The 12,985-nt window shown below is 41.3% G+C and overlaps 1 protein-coding gene across 1 annotated transcript; it reads left to right on the forward strand.

Moving 5' to 3' along the window:
* Positions 1 to 480: 480 nt before the first annotated feature.
* On the forward strand, positions 481 to 10,942 carry DUSP19 (dual specificity phosphatase 19). The gene is made up of 4 exons (XM_077830125.1): positions 481 to 827; positions 1,285 to 1,331; positions 3,096 to 3,248; positions 10,000 to 10,942. Exons 1-4 carry the CDS (start codon positions 602 to 604, stop codon positions 10,219 to 10,221), a joined length of 648 nt encoding a protein of 215 aa, XP_077686251.1. The 5' UTR covers positions 481 to 601; the 3' UTR covers positions 10,222 to 10,942.
* The last annotated feature ends 2,043 nt before the right edge of the window (positions 10,943 to 12,985 follow it).

Below are 12,985 nucleotides of genomic sequence, written 5' to 3' on the forward strand. Positions count from 1 at the left end.
TCATGGAGAAAGAAATCACTTCCCAACCAGCTCTGTTGCCCACCTTTCTGTAACACAGGAAAATAGCGGAGTTCAGTCTCCAGGCCTGTGGACTTGGAATGTTGACAAGCCCTGACTTCATCTGAAAATATTTTAAATTAAAACATTATAAATCACAATCCAATTTGACAGCTTCCCCAACTATTTTACAAATAACACTTCTGTAGCAGTGGACACAGTCAACTAACCAAAAGCAACTAGAATACAGACAAGTAACCAGCGTGGTCAGATGAAAACATAATGATTGCACAGAGCTATTTTTCATTGGTGACCTGAGTGCCACGGATTGACAGCTAACTAACAGGAAAAAGAGATTGTAAACCAATAGGGGAACGCTTTTGTATGACCAATCAAAAGCTGTCTTGCATAGCCTTTTTAGAAAACTGAGGCTTAAGGTGGTAGCCTTGTCGTCTGCCTGCCCACTCCAAGCCGCAAGGAGCCTGCGCGTTCGGTGCAGACCGTGCCATAGGCTAGCGAGAAGGAGATCGGCGTCACTAAGAAGAATTACAGGCTGCTAGGTTTGCCTGCGTTACTTGCTAGCTGGAAGTTGCCTGCTCATGTAATGCACTCACTGACTCAGGAAATCAGAAACTTCTCCAGGAAAAATCTTAAGAAGCAATGCACAAGGGTAACAACTTTAACGGGGAAGAGGATTACAGAGACATGGAAAGATGCCCGAATGCAGGTGGTGGAAGAAGCAGAGCCAAGTGATGGGTTCGGTTGTGGTTACGTTCAGGACCTTAGCTTGGACCTGCAGGTTGGCGTTATTAAGCCCTGGTTGCTGCTAGGTGAGTGACCGTTTGAATTTAACTTTGCATCCCTGTTAAATGACTGCTCCTGCACGGTCCTGAGCACCAGCCAGGGGTGCTTAGCTCCCACGAAAGTCAGTTGGAGTTGACGCCGATGCACATGTTCCATAGAGTGCTCAGGACCATTCAGGATCAGGTTCCAAGAGATTGCTATCTTTGCATTCACACTGAAATATGACTTTCTTCATGCTTGCCCTCTCTGCTCATGTTGTTTTATCCGGTTAAGCAGATGGAAAGTTGGATTTATTAAACTCGGATGAGAAGTCACTATTCACAGTGTAAACATATTTAGATTGCATTATTAAAATAACTCATTTTCCCCAGGGGGAAACAAATAACTAACTTGTTTTAAAATTAAGTAGGATATTTGCTTTGTCTGTTTATATTTTGACAGCTCTATGAAAATAGTGTGATAATGAGTCCCTTCTCTTTACAGGCTCACAAGATGCTGCTCAGGATCTGGAGACAATGAAAAAATATGGGGTAAGGAACTGCCTAATAATGATTATAGACTGTCTTATATTTAACACTTGCTAGTGAGAATGCTTTTTTAATCATTAGAGAATGTTAGTTTTCTGACTTTTCCCTTTAAAAATGTTATATCTCGTTTAATGAGGTTGCTACTCAAAAGCTTGCATCTGATCCATGCATACAATCGTGATGGGTGTTTGTGGGTTTCACAAGAAACATGAAATGTCAAGGTTAGCTGTTGTTTAAAGTTTGATTTATTATAGAACAGATTATATGCATCTCAAACTGTGTTTTCATCAGTCCTCAGATACTAAGCAGGGTCAATGAGCCGGCTCAGTGTTCATATGGGAGATATTCAAGTGGGGGGGGATGGGACACATATGGTCCTGAATCTTTCCCCAACTTTGGTCCCTTTCTAGGTCTCTGGTGGTCTAATGAGAGTGAGTGTACTCCAGGGGGCATTCCCCTGCTGCAGGGCAATACCCTGGCAGTATAGGGACTGTATGGATAACCTTCTGCCACCTTGCCATAACTTAAAGTAGTCTCCAGCCAGGCCAGAATTCAGACAGTGCAAAAATGGCATAAGGCTACCTTTTCCCTGTCCTGCCTAGTCTGTACCTGCTGCACCATGAGGCCCCATGCTCCAGTAAGCAATGCTGGTGACTCAATAAGTGCACTGTTAACCGGTTCTCCAATGTCCCAGCATAAATCTAGGAGATAGTTTGCTGATGGAGGTGTTGCCTCCTCAGCTGTAGGGCTGGCTAATATATTTGGAGCACCCAATACATTTATACTCTTATCCCTCTAATTTTTTTTTCTAGTCTTCTCCTGTGCTCTGCTATCCCCCTCTTTTGTTTAAAACCCTTACGCTAGCTGGTGTAGTTAGGGTGAGGGCAACAGATATTCTCTTTTCATCCCCTGCCGAACAGATATTCTCTCTTCATCCCTGTGTGGGGAAGCAGTAGCTCTTCCATTATATGATTCAGCATGAGGGTGAAGGCCTATTGGCCAGATCTTTCCCCAGAGTGCCTAATATTGCTAGAGCAATATAGGTCTGGTAGAGCACCAGTCAGCGCACCCAGGGAGCAGAAGACCCTCACAGCCTTAATTTAATTTGGGCCCCTCTCCACATTCAGCTGGGATGTTTTTGCCTAATCATAGTCATTCAAGATCCCATGGTTCCTTTCTACAAGGTGTCAGTCTTGCCAAATTCAGTTTGGTTATTCAGATTCTACCAGCCTAAAAATTCCCTTAGTAGTTTATTGGATATGGAATTCTTCATATTATTTCATTATCTGTTACATACTGTGGCTATGCACTATTAAATAGTAGGTTCATTCCACCCCAGAGGTGGCTATGTTTCAGTGATAAGTGAGGGGATTCCTATAAGTAGTTTGCAAAGGATTTTGGGTGCCTTCTTTATGAAAGGAAATAGATAACCTAAGATGCAGACTTTAACCTGTAGCAACAACAACTTCTCGAAGGTTCATTTTCAGAAGTTTTCTACTTGAAACATCATCATTACCTTAATGCCTAATTCTTCTTTTGTTAAGATGGACTGAAGAAAACTGAAATGCCACTTTATACATTTTAACACTTGACTATCTTTTTGAATCCACTTAAGATTTTATCAAGTCAGAAACACAGACAGAATGTCTGAATAAAATTGAGTACTACTATTTGATGTTCCAACTGATGTCCGCTTAATGGATAATGCTATTTTTGTTCTTGTCCATTTTGCTTGTTGTCTTCATAAACTACCTTTTTTTGGCTTAGGTTACTCATGTCCTAAATGTGGCATATGGAGTTGAAAATGCCTTCCCCAATGACTTTATATACAAGAACATTTCTATACTGGATCTCCCTGAGACTGACATCACATCGTATTTCCCAGAATGTTTTGAGTTTATTGAGCAAGCCAAGATGCTGGTAAATCAATATTTCATAGTATTAGTTATCCTGGGTATGTGGCAATAACTTAAAACAGTTTCCTTTGGTTAAAAAAAAAACCCAACAACCATCAATCATGCTTTTCTTAGAGTGATCAAATATTATTTACTATTATCTACTAGATTTTTTTTTTTTTTGGTGCAGTATTTCTTAATTTGATCTAGAGCAATAAGTGACTTTTTGATAAGCAAGTCTTAACATAGGTCCAGATCCCTCTTCCAGGAGTAAAACCTGCAGGGGAAAAAATAAAGCTCTATAAGCTTCCCATTGTAGAGTTTCCAGAATTCATCCACTAGGGAGGCAGTGTTTTGACATACCAGAGAAGAAGCAGGGAGTTTGGCAGTGCCCCTGGAAATCAGTAGGGTTTTGCTGGCTTCTTCCAGTTGTCAGGGATACTTCAGCCTGTTACTGTCCCTTGAACCCTCCCTTAAAGGTGAAACACACTAAACTATGAATTCAAGATAAAAATAGTTAGAGCACACGTTAGTAACAGCAAACCATCCCTGTTCAACAAATATTTACTGAACAGGGATAGACATAAGCTTGTGTTTAACTGCTTTACTGAATCAGTGTCTAACTGCATGTCAAAATTCCGGTAAAAGAACAAAAGTAGGAAATAGGACAAAACTCTCAGGGCTGCACGGCAGCTTTCATTTCTGATATTCTGTTCTGTGTACATGCACTAAACTGATCTCAGTTCTGATGTCCTGGTCTCACATTCTGTAGAAATGAGATCTACGAAGCAAGTCTGGGAACAGAATTTTGCTCTGTTTTAGGTTGATTCCTTTTTCTACAAGAATTCAGGCAATGTCAGGGTAGAGAGGGGGGAAAAAAAAAAGATTTTGTATCTCATGCCAGAACTATTAAAAAGCGTGGTAGGCTCTACAGATAATCAAAGTCCTCTCTGTCTGTTACATGTTGAATTACTATATTTCATACAGGCCATTGACTTTAACAGTGCAAGAAGAGAAAATGCCTTGCCAGTCAAACCTGGTTCTGGATTATTCCACCAGATCTATCATGTTCATTATTTACATAGCTTAGGATAAAGGAAGGTAACATTGCCCCGTCCACTTTTGTGTCACATAGTGTTCTTTCTTTCTGACATATCCTTTACAAGTTACCTGAAACGGGGTTTCACTTAATGACCTCCTTCAGGTTTCCAGTTACGATTTCCATTTCATTCTTAAATGAGACTTGCCAGCTTAGTGTCACTGCTCCACTTCAGAAGTTAATTTTCCGGTTACTTCTCTATAGTCAGCGGTATTCTTATAAAGCCTTTCATGGCAATACTAATATTTCTATACTGCAAGATGTTTGTGTGCTAGACTGCCAGGAGATTAGGTTTTGATTAGATTAGAACAGTGGTCACCAACCGGTCAATCGCGATCGACTGGATGATCCTAGAGGATCTCCCAGTTGATTGTGATCTCCAGTGGTAGCTCAGTGTGGCAAGTGCTAAGGCTACCCCAGCCCCCCACTGCTCCCAGAAGTGGCCACTGCGGCTCTGTGGCCCCGGGGGGCGGGGAGGGTGGCAGGGGTCTCCCTCGATGCGCTGCTCCTGCCTGCAAGCACTGCCCCCGCAGCTCCCATTGGCCGTGCTTGCGGAGAGGGGCGGCGTGTGGAGCCATGTGCCCCCCACCCTCCCCACCCCAGGGGCCGCAGGGGCTTGTTGGCCCCTTCCAGGAGCGGTGTGTGGCTGGGGTAGGCAGGGAGCCTGTCTTAACCTTGCTGTGCCCGCCACTGACCGGGAGCCACCGGAGATAAGTGCTGCCCAGTGGGAGGCTGTACCCTAACCCCCATTCCTGAGACTCCTTCCGGAGCCAGCACCCCGTGCCCCCTTCTGCACCCCAAACCTCCTCCTGCACCCCAACCCCCTTCCCCAGGCTCAGCTCAGATCCCCTTCTCACACTGTGAACCCCTCAGCCCCAGCCCAGAGCCTGCCCCCCCTCCCAAACACCAACCCCCTGCCCAGGCCTGATGAAAGTGAATGAGGGTGGGGGAGAGCGAGCGACGGAGAGATGGGCAGATGGAGTGAGCAGGGCAGGGTTTTGGGGATGGGGCGGGGTAGATCATGAGTTGCCCTTAGATTCAAAAAGTGATCTTGGGCGTAAAAAGGTTGGAGACCACTGGATTAGAATAAACTGTGGTCCATGGAGCACTTGCTGGTAGTCTGCAGAGAGCTGGCTGGTCACATGGTGCTGGATCCTCCTATTTGTAGCAGCAAAACAGCACTGAGAGATAGCTAAAATATGTTAGAAACTCTCCTATTATTTCTTTTCTAAATAAGCAATTGCTGTAATTGCTAAGGAATTATTGTTTGGTCACCTGCAGGAGGGGAGATTAATGGGAGCCTTAATGAAGGGGAATGTGGACCATGAGGAACTCTGTGTTAAAATTCAGTAGACACTGGGAAAAGGTTAAGAATTTCTGGATTAGAGAATATAAACAAACACTGCACTGTTCATAAATTCACTGACAGCTAGTAAGAAAGGACTGAGTGTCCCAAACTAACAACCACTGAGGTCTATTGTGTTCTTGGTTCAAATGGGATCAGATTATCAAGAGACTTCAGCATCCATAGCTGGGGTAGATTTTTCAAGAGCTCAACTCCCAACTAGGTACTGAAGTAAGTGAGCAGACTTTCAAAAGCACATTAGGTGACCCATGTAAAGTCCATCCTTTGATTAAATGGTGATAGGACTTAATTTAAATGTCTTTGTGTGATATTTTTATTTAATAACTACTATGTATAACTTTAAATTTATTAGCCCAGATCAGTCCTGTCCTGCAGGGGTCTTGGGGAGGAGATTTCAGCCATGGTTTCCTCGTGAAGATCTCTCCACATTGTTGCATTGGGGAGGTACATTCCCCGCAAGAAAAAGGTAGTGAGTCACAATTCAGTGCAACTGTACCTGTATTTCCCCTTTGCAATCCAGCAAGGGCATCTAGTAAAGGCTCCTGGCTCCTTAGCTGTTACTTCTCTTGGGTAGGAATCCATTTTTCTCTCCCTCCTGACCAGAGTTTTTCCAGACAGCACAGTTTCCTGCCTATGTGGTGAGTTCCCCAGCAAGCCAGTTTGCCTAAACAGGCCTGCTTTGCTTTCTCCTCAGAGGCTATAAACAGTGTAATTGCTCACAGTTAGAAGTTACCACATGGCCCTTTCTAGGTAAGCATGTTTATTCTAAAGGTGAAAGCATTACTGAGAAAATATATTAAAAACAGGAAAAGAACCTACATGAATGCCAATAAACACACCAGATAAAATCCCAGCTGTAACAAGGGCTCTGGCAGGTACCATCCATGTAATCCTTCAAATCTTACCAAGGGATTTTTCTGTTGTTGCAGTTCATAGCAACTCTTAGCTCAGAACAAGCACACCAATAAATCATTGATTCTCTCCTTCATACGGTTTGGGCCTTGATCTTGTCCTCATGTAACAGGTGATCAGGTCTGTCACAATTTCAGGACAAAGCACTTCAGGGAGAAGCTTCAAAGGGCTGTGTTCATGTATAACTGGAGTGGATACATTTGCATAAACCTCCCCTTAGAGGTTACCTAGGAAACCCCTTTTAACTTTCTTTGTCCCAAAAGTTTGTTCTTGTCTGCCACATATTTACAATTGTACTTCCAGGGTTTACCCTGACCATGTCTCCCCCTAGAGAAGTTACATACAATCCCACAATAGTACATAAACTTTGTATTTATAATACAATGGACTCCAAAGCTATGCAAACTTAATTGAGTAAGATCTCCCAAAGATATTTCAGAAAATTGCCTTATCTGTCATATGAGAGGACCCACCCCCAGACATGGTAGTTCTCCAGGGATCTATCATAAGCCATGTAGAGTCCCTATGCCTTTGTCCCAGCTTCTCATCCCCAGTAAAGCCACCTCCTCCAGCTGCCTGGCCCGAAGATACATGTGGAACCATAGCTTCTCCTGAAAGGAGCAATCCGTGCTTTCCTAGTTAAAAAATTCCAAGGAAATTCAGCAGTGAAAATTGCAGTGTTTGCAGTCTCTTACATAGGTTATTCTGGGTTAGGAGAGAACTGGGCTGAAAGGAATTTGGGATTGTACCCTTATAAACCAGTTCAGATTGCAGATATGAATTGTTCTGTTTTTCACATTTATGCTGCATTCCTGTTGAATGCAAAATTAATAAGACTAGTGTGCCAAGTTCAAACAAGCTGTAGAGTTATAGCAAGGAAGAATAAGGTGGCCCATCATGAAATGTGGGTTATTGATTTTGCATATGTTTGTTCATATTTAATAGTTCTTGGTTCTAGTCCAGGCATGTAGCCATCTGATTTGTTGCAGTATGCAGCATAGCTCTCATGAAAAGGAAACTGCATAGCAACAATAGAGTATTAGCACAAAGAAGAAGAAACTGAATCCCTTCAATGATGCATCAGTTAAATGCAGACTCTAAAGAAATTACAGTGATTTAGCAAAAATTAATCTGATTTTTTGTTTCTATTTTTGGTTTATATTTTTACCCCTTTTCATTGTTTATTTTTACCAACTTAATTCCTGATAACTTCCTCAAAGCCTTGTGTTAGATAGTGATCTCAGTTACACTGGTGTAGATCTGGAATAACTCCACTAAATCAATAAAATTACTCCTAATTTACAGTGGTGTAACTGAGACCAGAATGTGGCCTATTGGTTTTTAGTGTTTAATTTGAATTGTGACTGGGCACACTGGAACAGAAAACAACTGTTTTATTAGCAATAAAATAAATGTAGGTTTTAAAATCTAATAAAATCTTTCTTAAAGAGCAATCTCATATATGTTTTGCCATTGACATTCTCACAGTGCGTTTAAATGTATATCTTTTAAAAATAGCTGCTCGCCACACTGCTACAGTGCATGACCAGGAAGTGAACGCCTCTGAATATGAAAAAGTTAATCAAGACTGTAAACAATGTAAAGAGGATGTGCATTTTGTTGGGAGGAAGAATGGTCTTGGAGTTAAGGCAGTAGACTGGGACTCAGGAGATTCAGATTACATTCCCAGCTGTTCCATAGGCTTGCTGTGTAAGCTTCGGCAAGTCACTTAATCTCTCTGGTCTCAGTTCACCACCTGTACAGAGGGGATAATTATTCCTTTCTCCCACATTTGATCTGTTTTGTATGCTCTTTGAAACATAATTTTACTCTGTGTGTACAGCATCTAGCACAATAAGGTCCTAATCTTGATTGGGACCCTTAGGTGATACTATAATAATAATAATTAATATAATAATTTCTGGATGGGAACCTTGCCATTTACAAGGTCTTATTTCCCCAGTGAAACTTCCATTGACTTATTACACATTAGGGGCTGTCAAACCAGGCCTTCGGGTATTTAGAATATAGATTAAGAATATATGTATACTTTTAAGAGGTCTGTCACAGTTTCAGTGTCTTCATTCAGCAAATGGTGCTAGTGATTTTTCTCAATGGAAATGAGATATTTCATATGACTGGACCTCTTGCCAGGTCACAGACTAAGCTGCAGGCATCACAAAGTTTGTGTAAGGTAAATACTAACTTTTTTTGCTTTACAACAACTTTGATAGTCTTTAGGTTTCCCATCAGTTCCAAAGATAAAAAGTATTTCCTGTGATTTTTCTAGATGGTGGCTTCCTTTTTAATTGTTAAGTAATCTCCATTATTTTTATCAGAACAGCAACATCTTTAAAAAGTTGTTCAGGACGTTCAAAAATGTTGTTCAGACAAGATTCAGGCTGTTTTAAAAGAAGTATTATTTATTATTTAATTAGAGACAAGCCTGAACGTAACTCCCAGAATGAACCCCTGTGAACCTGAGGGAAGTTCAGATCTGGATCAGGGTCAGAATTTTGCTCCTCAGGTCTATCTCTAGTCATGTATGCCTAATCAAAGTACAAAATAGAGTAGATAGCAAATTTGTTTCTATTCATTACATATGTTTCTTTAAGGTCTGTTTTGACAGAGCTATTCATGAGCCTGATCCTGCCTACCCAGAGTCCTCACAGTTTGTACAGTACTTAGCACAACCGTGTCCTGGTCCAAAACTGGGGCTCCGAGGCACGACAATAATACAATTAAATAATAATGATGAATGAGTGTGGAGTGTGCAAGGAATGTGGGACTGGACCTGCAGGATTTTCAAACACTTGCCTCTGTTTTTGCAATCACAATTTGCCACATTTCCTTGTCTTTAGCCTGATTACAAAACATAGATAAGTTCCTCTCCACACTACAAATCAGACCCATGTTGAAATTGGCAGCTCCTTAGTTTAAAAGGGATGGGGCTGGTGGCAGGGCATTCTCCCTGTGGGAGCCTTGACTCTGGGACTTGCTCTCCCCAACACCATTAGTCTGACAGAGCCTGGATTTCTTAACTTTCAGGGCAAGCTGCAAGGAATCTATTTTAGGGAGTGAAGAGGAATGGCTTGAGGGATTTAAGTGTAATTGATTTCAGGATCTTTGTATAGAATGGGAGATTCTTACCTTCAAAAGAGGCTACCTATGTTATTACTTGGCTGTTGTGAAGCAGCTTTGGTCCGTAAAGTTTTTTGTTTAGGGCACTTTATCCTTGTTTGTAGCTATTGATATTTATACAATGCTTAGAGCTAGACAAGGTGCTTTTAATAAACCAAAATAAACAGTAGGAAATGTTATATGAAATCTGTCACTGCCTGTATAATAGATAGTAATACGGTATCTCAAATGACTAATGTGTTTCGTTTTCTCTTGAAGGATAGAGTGGTGCTGGTTCACTGTAATGCAGGAGTTTCTCGTGCTGCTGCAATCATCATTGGTTTTCTAATTAATTCAGAAGGACTCAATTTTGCTAGAGCATTTTCTTGGGTGAAAAATGCAAGACCTGCTATCTGTCCGAATCCTGGCTTCATGGAGCAGCTTCACAAGTACCAAGAGTGCAGTAAAAAGGCAAATGAAAGCATAAATGATCACAAATGAGAAAATGAGAGAAATGCATGCAACTATCTTTGTGGTTATACTGTAACAAATGTGCTGACATAGCATACCTTAAACTGTTGTTTCTGAATTTAAAGATCTATGTATGAGGGGAGGGTAAATACATTTCCCGCACAGTTAATTCTTCAGCTTTTTAGTCTCAATGGACTGTTACACTTGTTGGTCCAGACATCAAGTTGCTAAGAGACCAGCTTTTCCCCTGATATTCTTCCACTGACTTCAGAGATAATTTGGCCCAAGGACACATTTTTTTTCCCCCAGAGTGGTGAGAAAACGATCAAACAAGTTCTGGTTTGTTTGAAATATCAGATAGAAGAGAATGGTAGGTTTTCATTGAACTGTCTGTGGAAGTAGCAATAGAAAAATAAAATAAAATGCAGGCTCAGATAATAGTTTCCCCCATCTACTTTAATACCAAGTCCAATCTTTATCCATTCTAGCTGGTTGTAAAATCTAGATAATAAACTGTTCTTATAACAAAATGCCTCTGTTTTGTTCTTAAGTTGATCTTGCAAGGCAAACAGATTTTTACTGAATTCTGTGGGTTAGCCAGACAGTAAGGAGCCTTCTCTTCCCTTGCATCCTGTTCAGGGGCCAGCCACAAGCCTCTTTAAGAATAAAGAAAGTGCTTCCTGCTGGAGCTTTCAGTGATACTAGTCTCCAAAACAGGAGGGGGAAACTTACCTCTTCCTCTTTATCTCCTGCAACACACAGTATAGTTAGGCCTGCTCAAAAAAGAGTTTACTTTTTCAAAGGGTGCTGTTCCAATGTGCACTACCCTGAAGCTGTCCACTCTCTGTAAGCCCCAGAATATGGTTACAGACTTAAAACCCACAATGTTGTGTACACTTCCTTACAGAACAAGGACAAAATATTGCCCTCATTTACACCCATTCAAACCAGTAATATAAACTGGTTTAAAACTGAAGATGGAGATGACATAAAGAAGCAGTACCAAAAACAAAGGTTGAAGCTGAGATACCTAAAAGAGGCAGGATGGTCAAACAATTAGTAATCTTTTCTTTAAAATTCTTCATCTCATCATTATCCTGCCAGCTCTCATAATTGACAAACAACTCAAAGGGAGAAATTCAAGAATAAATAGGTGTGAAAAGCATTAAAAGATTAATTTCTTTACCACAGGCACTATTGTTGGTTTCATGATTCAACATTTCTGATTTTCTTAATTTGCAGTAGAAATGAAATAACACAGGATTTGGGTGGGTCAAGTATAAATGTGTATTTAAAAATGAGAGAGAGCTAAGAGGTTTGTTATAAGTATATAACATGCCTGCCTTTGGGCACCAGTAACTTGACTTGCAGTATTTCCTACAATGGGTTTAGGAAATGTCACACTATATTTAATTATATTAAGCAGTAGGTATTGATATTTTTAAATGGTGACCATTGTATTAGTGTCTCATATATGTATGTTTTTGGCAAACTAATCTAAGTAGGAGCTTTTATCAAAAGCTAAACCAGAAAGCGTATCTCAAGCATATTATCAGTAATGTCAGCAATGTTCTCCAGGCTCAGTAGGATTTATTTTGTCCTAAAAGTCCATGGTCCTGATTCTGCAAGCAGATCTACATGAGTGGAATCCTGGGCCCCTGTGGAGTTCCATTGAAGTCAGTGACGCTTCACATGGGTTCAAGAGTGGACTCACTTGCAAGATCTAGGTCTATATCTGTTAATTCCTGGAGACTCCAGGACAATCCTGGAGGGATGGCCCCCTTACTCGCGGTGTATGTGGTGCTGTGTGTGTTACAGTTTCTGGGGGTGGCAGTTTGCTGTGCATGTTAGTCTTGGGTGTGGGAGAGGCTGTTGTGGATGTTGGTCTCCTGGGAGAGGGGGTGTAGGTAGAGTTACCTTGTGTGGGGACAGAAGGGTAAACCTAGATGTAATTCCAACCACAAGGCAACTTCGCAACTCCCCCTTCAAGTCATTTACAGTATCTAGTAACACATATAGATAAGATTGAGAACATCATTGATAACAAACAGGCATTTGCTTTATCAGCACGTTTTATGAGCCAGTCTTTGTAGTCTGTTTTGTTTAGCCAGTTTTCATTGAATGTGCAGTTTCTGATGCAAGCTGTTTTTTTTCTGGGGATGCATAACTCAAACCCTCTCTCGCACACATGTGCGGTGTACTTGCGTGTTGGTGGGCAGACAGCTGCTGTATTTTCAACAGTTTTGATATGTTACCGCTTAAACTGTGGAATTGGGAACAATGCAGCATCTTTAGCTGGACACAGAAACTTTTAACATTAGCTATCCTAGTGTATTGTGATACTAATGGAAATCTTTAGATTCCCATACAAAAACAACCTGGCAGATTAAATTATTTTTCTAGAGCACTGGCAAATCCAGAAAAAGAAAAACAATGGCCAAGCCAGTCAAGCCCTAGGCCTGGAGTGGTTGTGTGTTACAGTTTCTTGGGATCTGGAGTATGTTGCTGTGTGTGCGTTACAGGCTCATGGGATGGGATTGTGTGTGTTAGTCTCCCAGCGTATTAGGGAGAGAGGTTGCTGTATGTGTGTTAGAGTCTCACAGTCGAGTTTGCTGTGTGTGTTACAAGGGGGTGGGGATTGCTGTGTGTGTGTGTGTTAGTCTCACAGGGGTATGAGGTCATACGGGTTTCTGTGTGTCTGTTACAGTCTCACAGAGGATGCAGGAGATTGCTCTGTGTGTGTGTGTTACAATCTCATTGAGTGTGGGGTGATGTGGGTTGCTGTGTGTGTTAG

The sequence above is a fragment of the Eretmochelys imbricata genome, chromosome 11 (genome assembly GCF_965152235.1).
Source record: "Eretmochelys imbricata isolate rEreImb1 chromosome 11, rEreImb1.hap1, whole genome shotgun sequence".
In the NCBI taxonomy this organism is placed as follows: domain Eukaryota; kingdom Metazoa; phylum Chordata; order Testudines; family Cheloniidae; genus Eretmochelys; species Eretmochelys imbricata.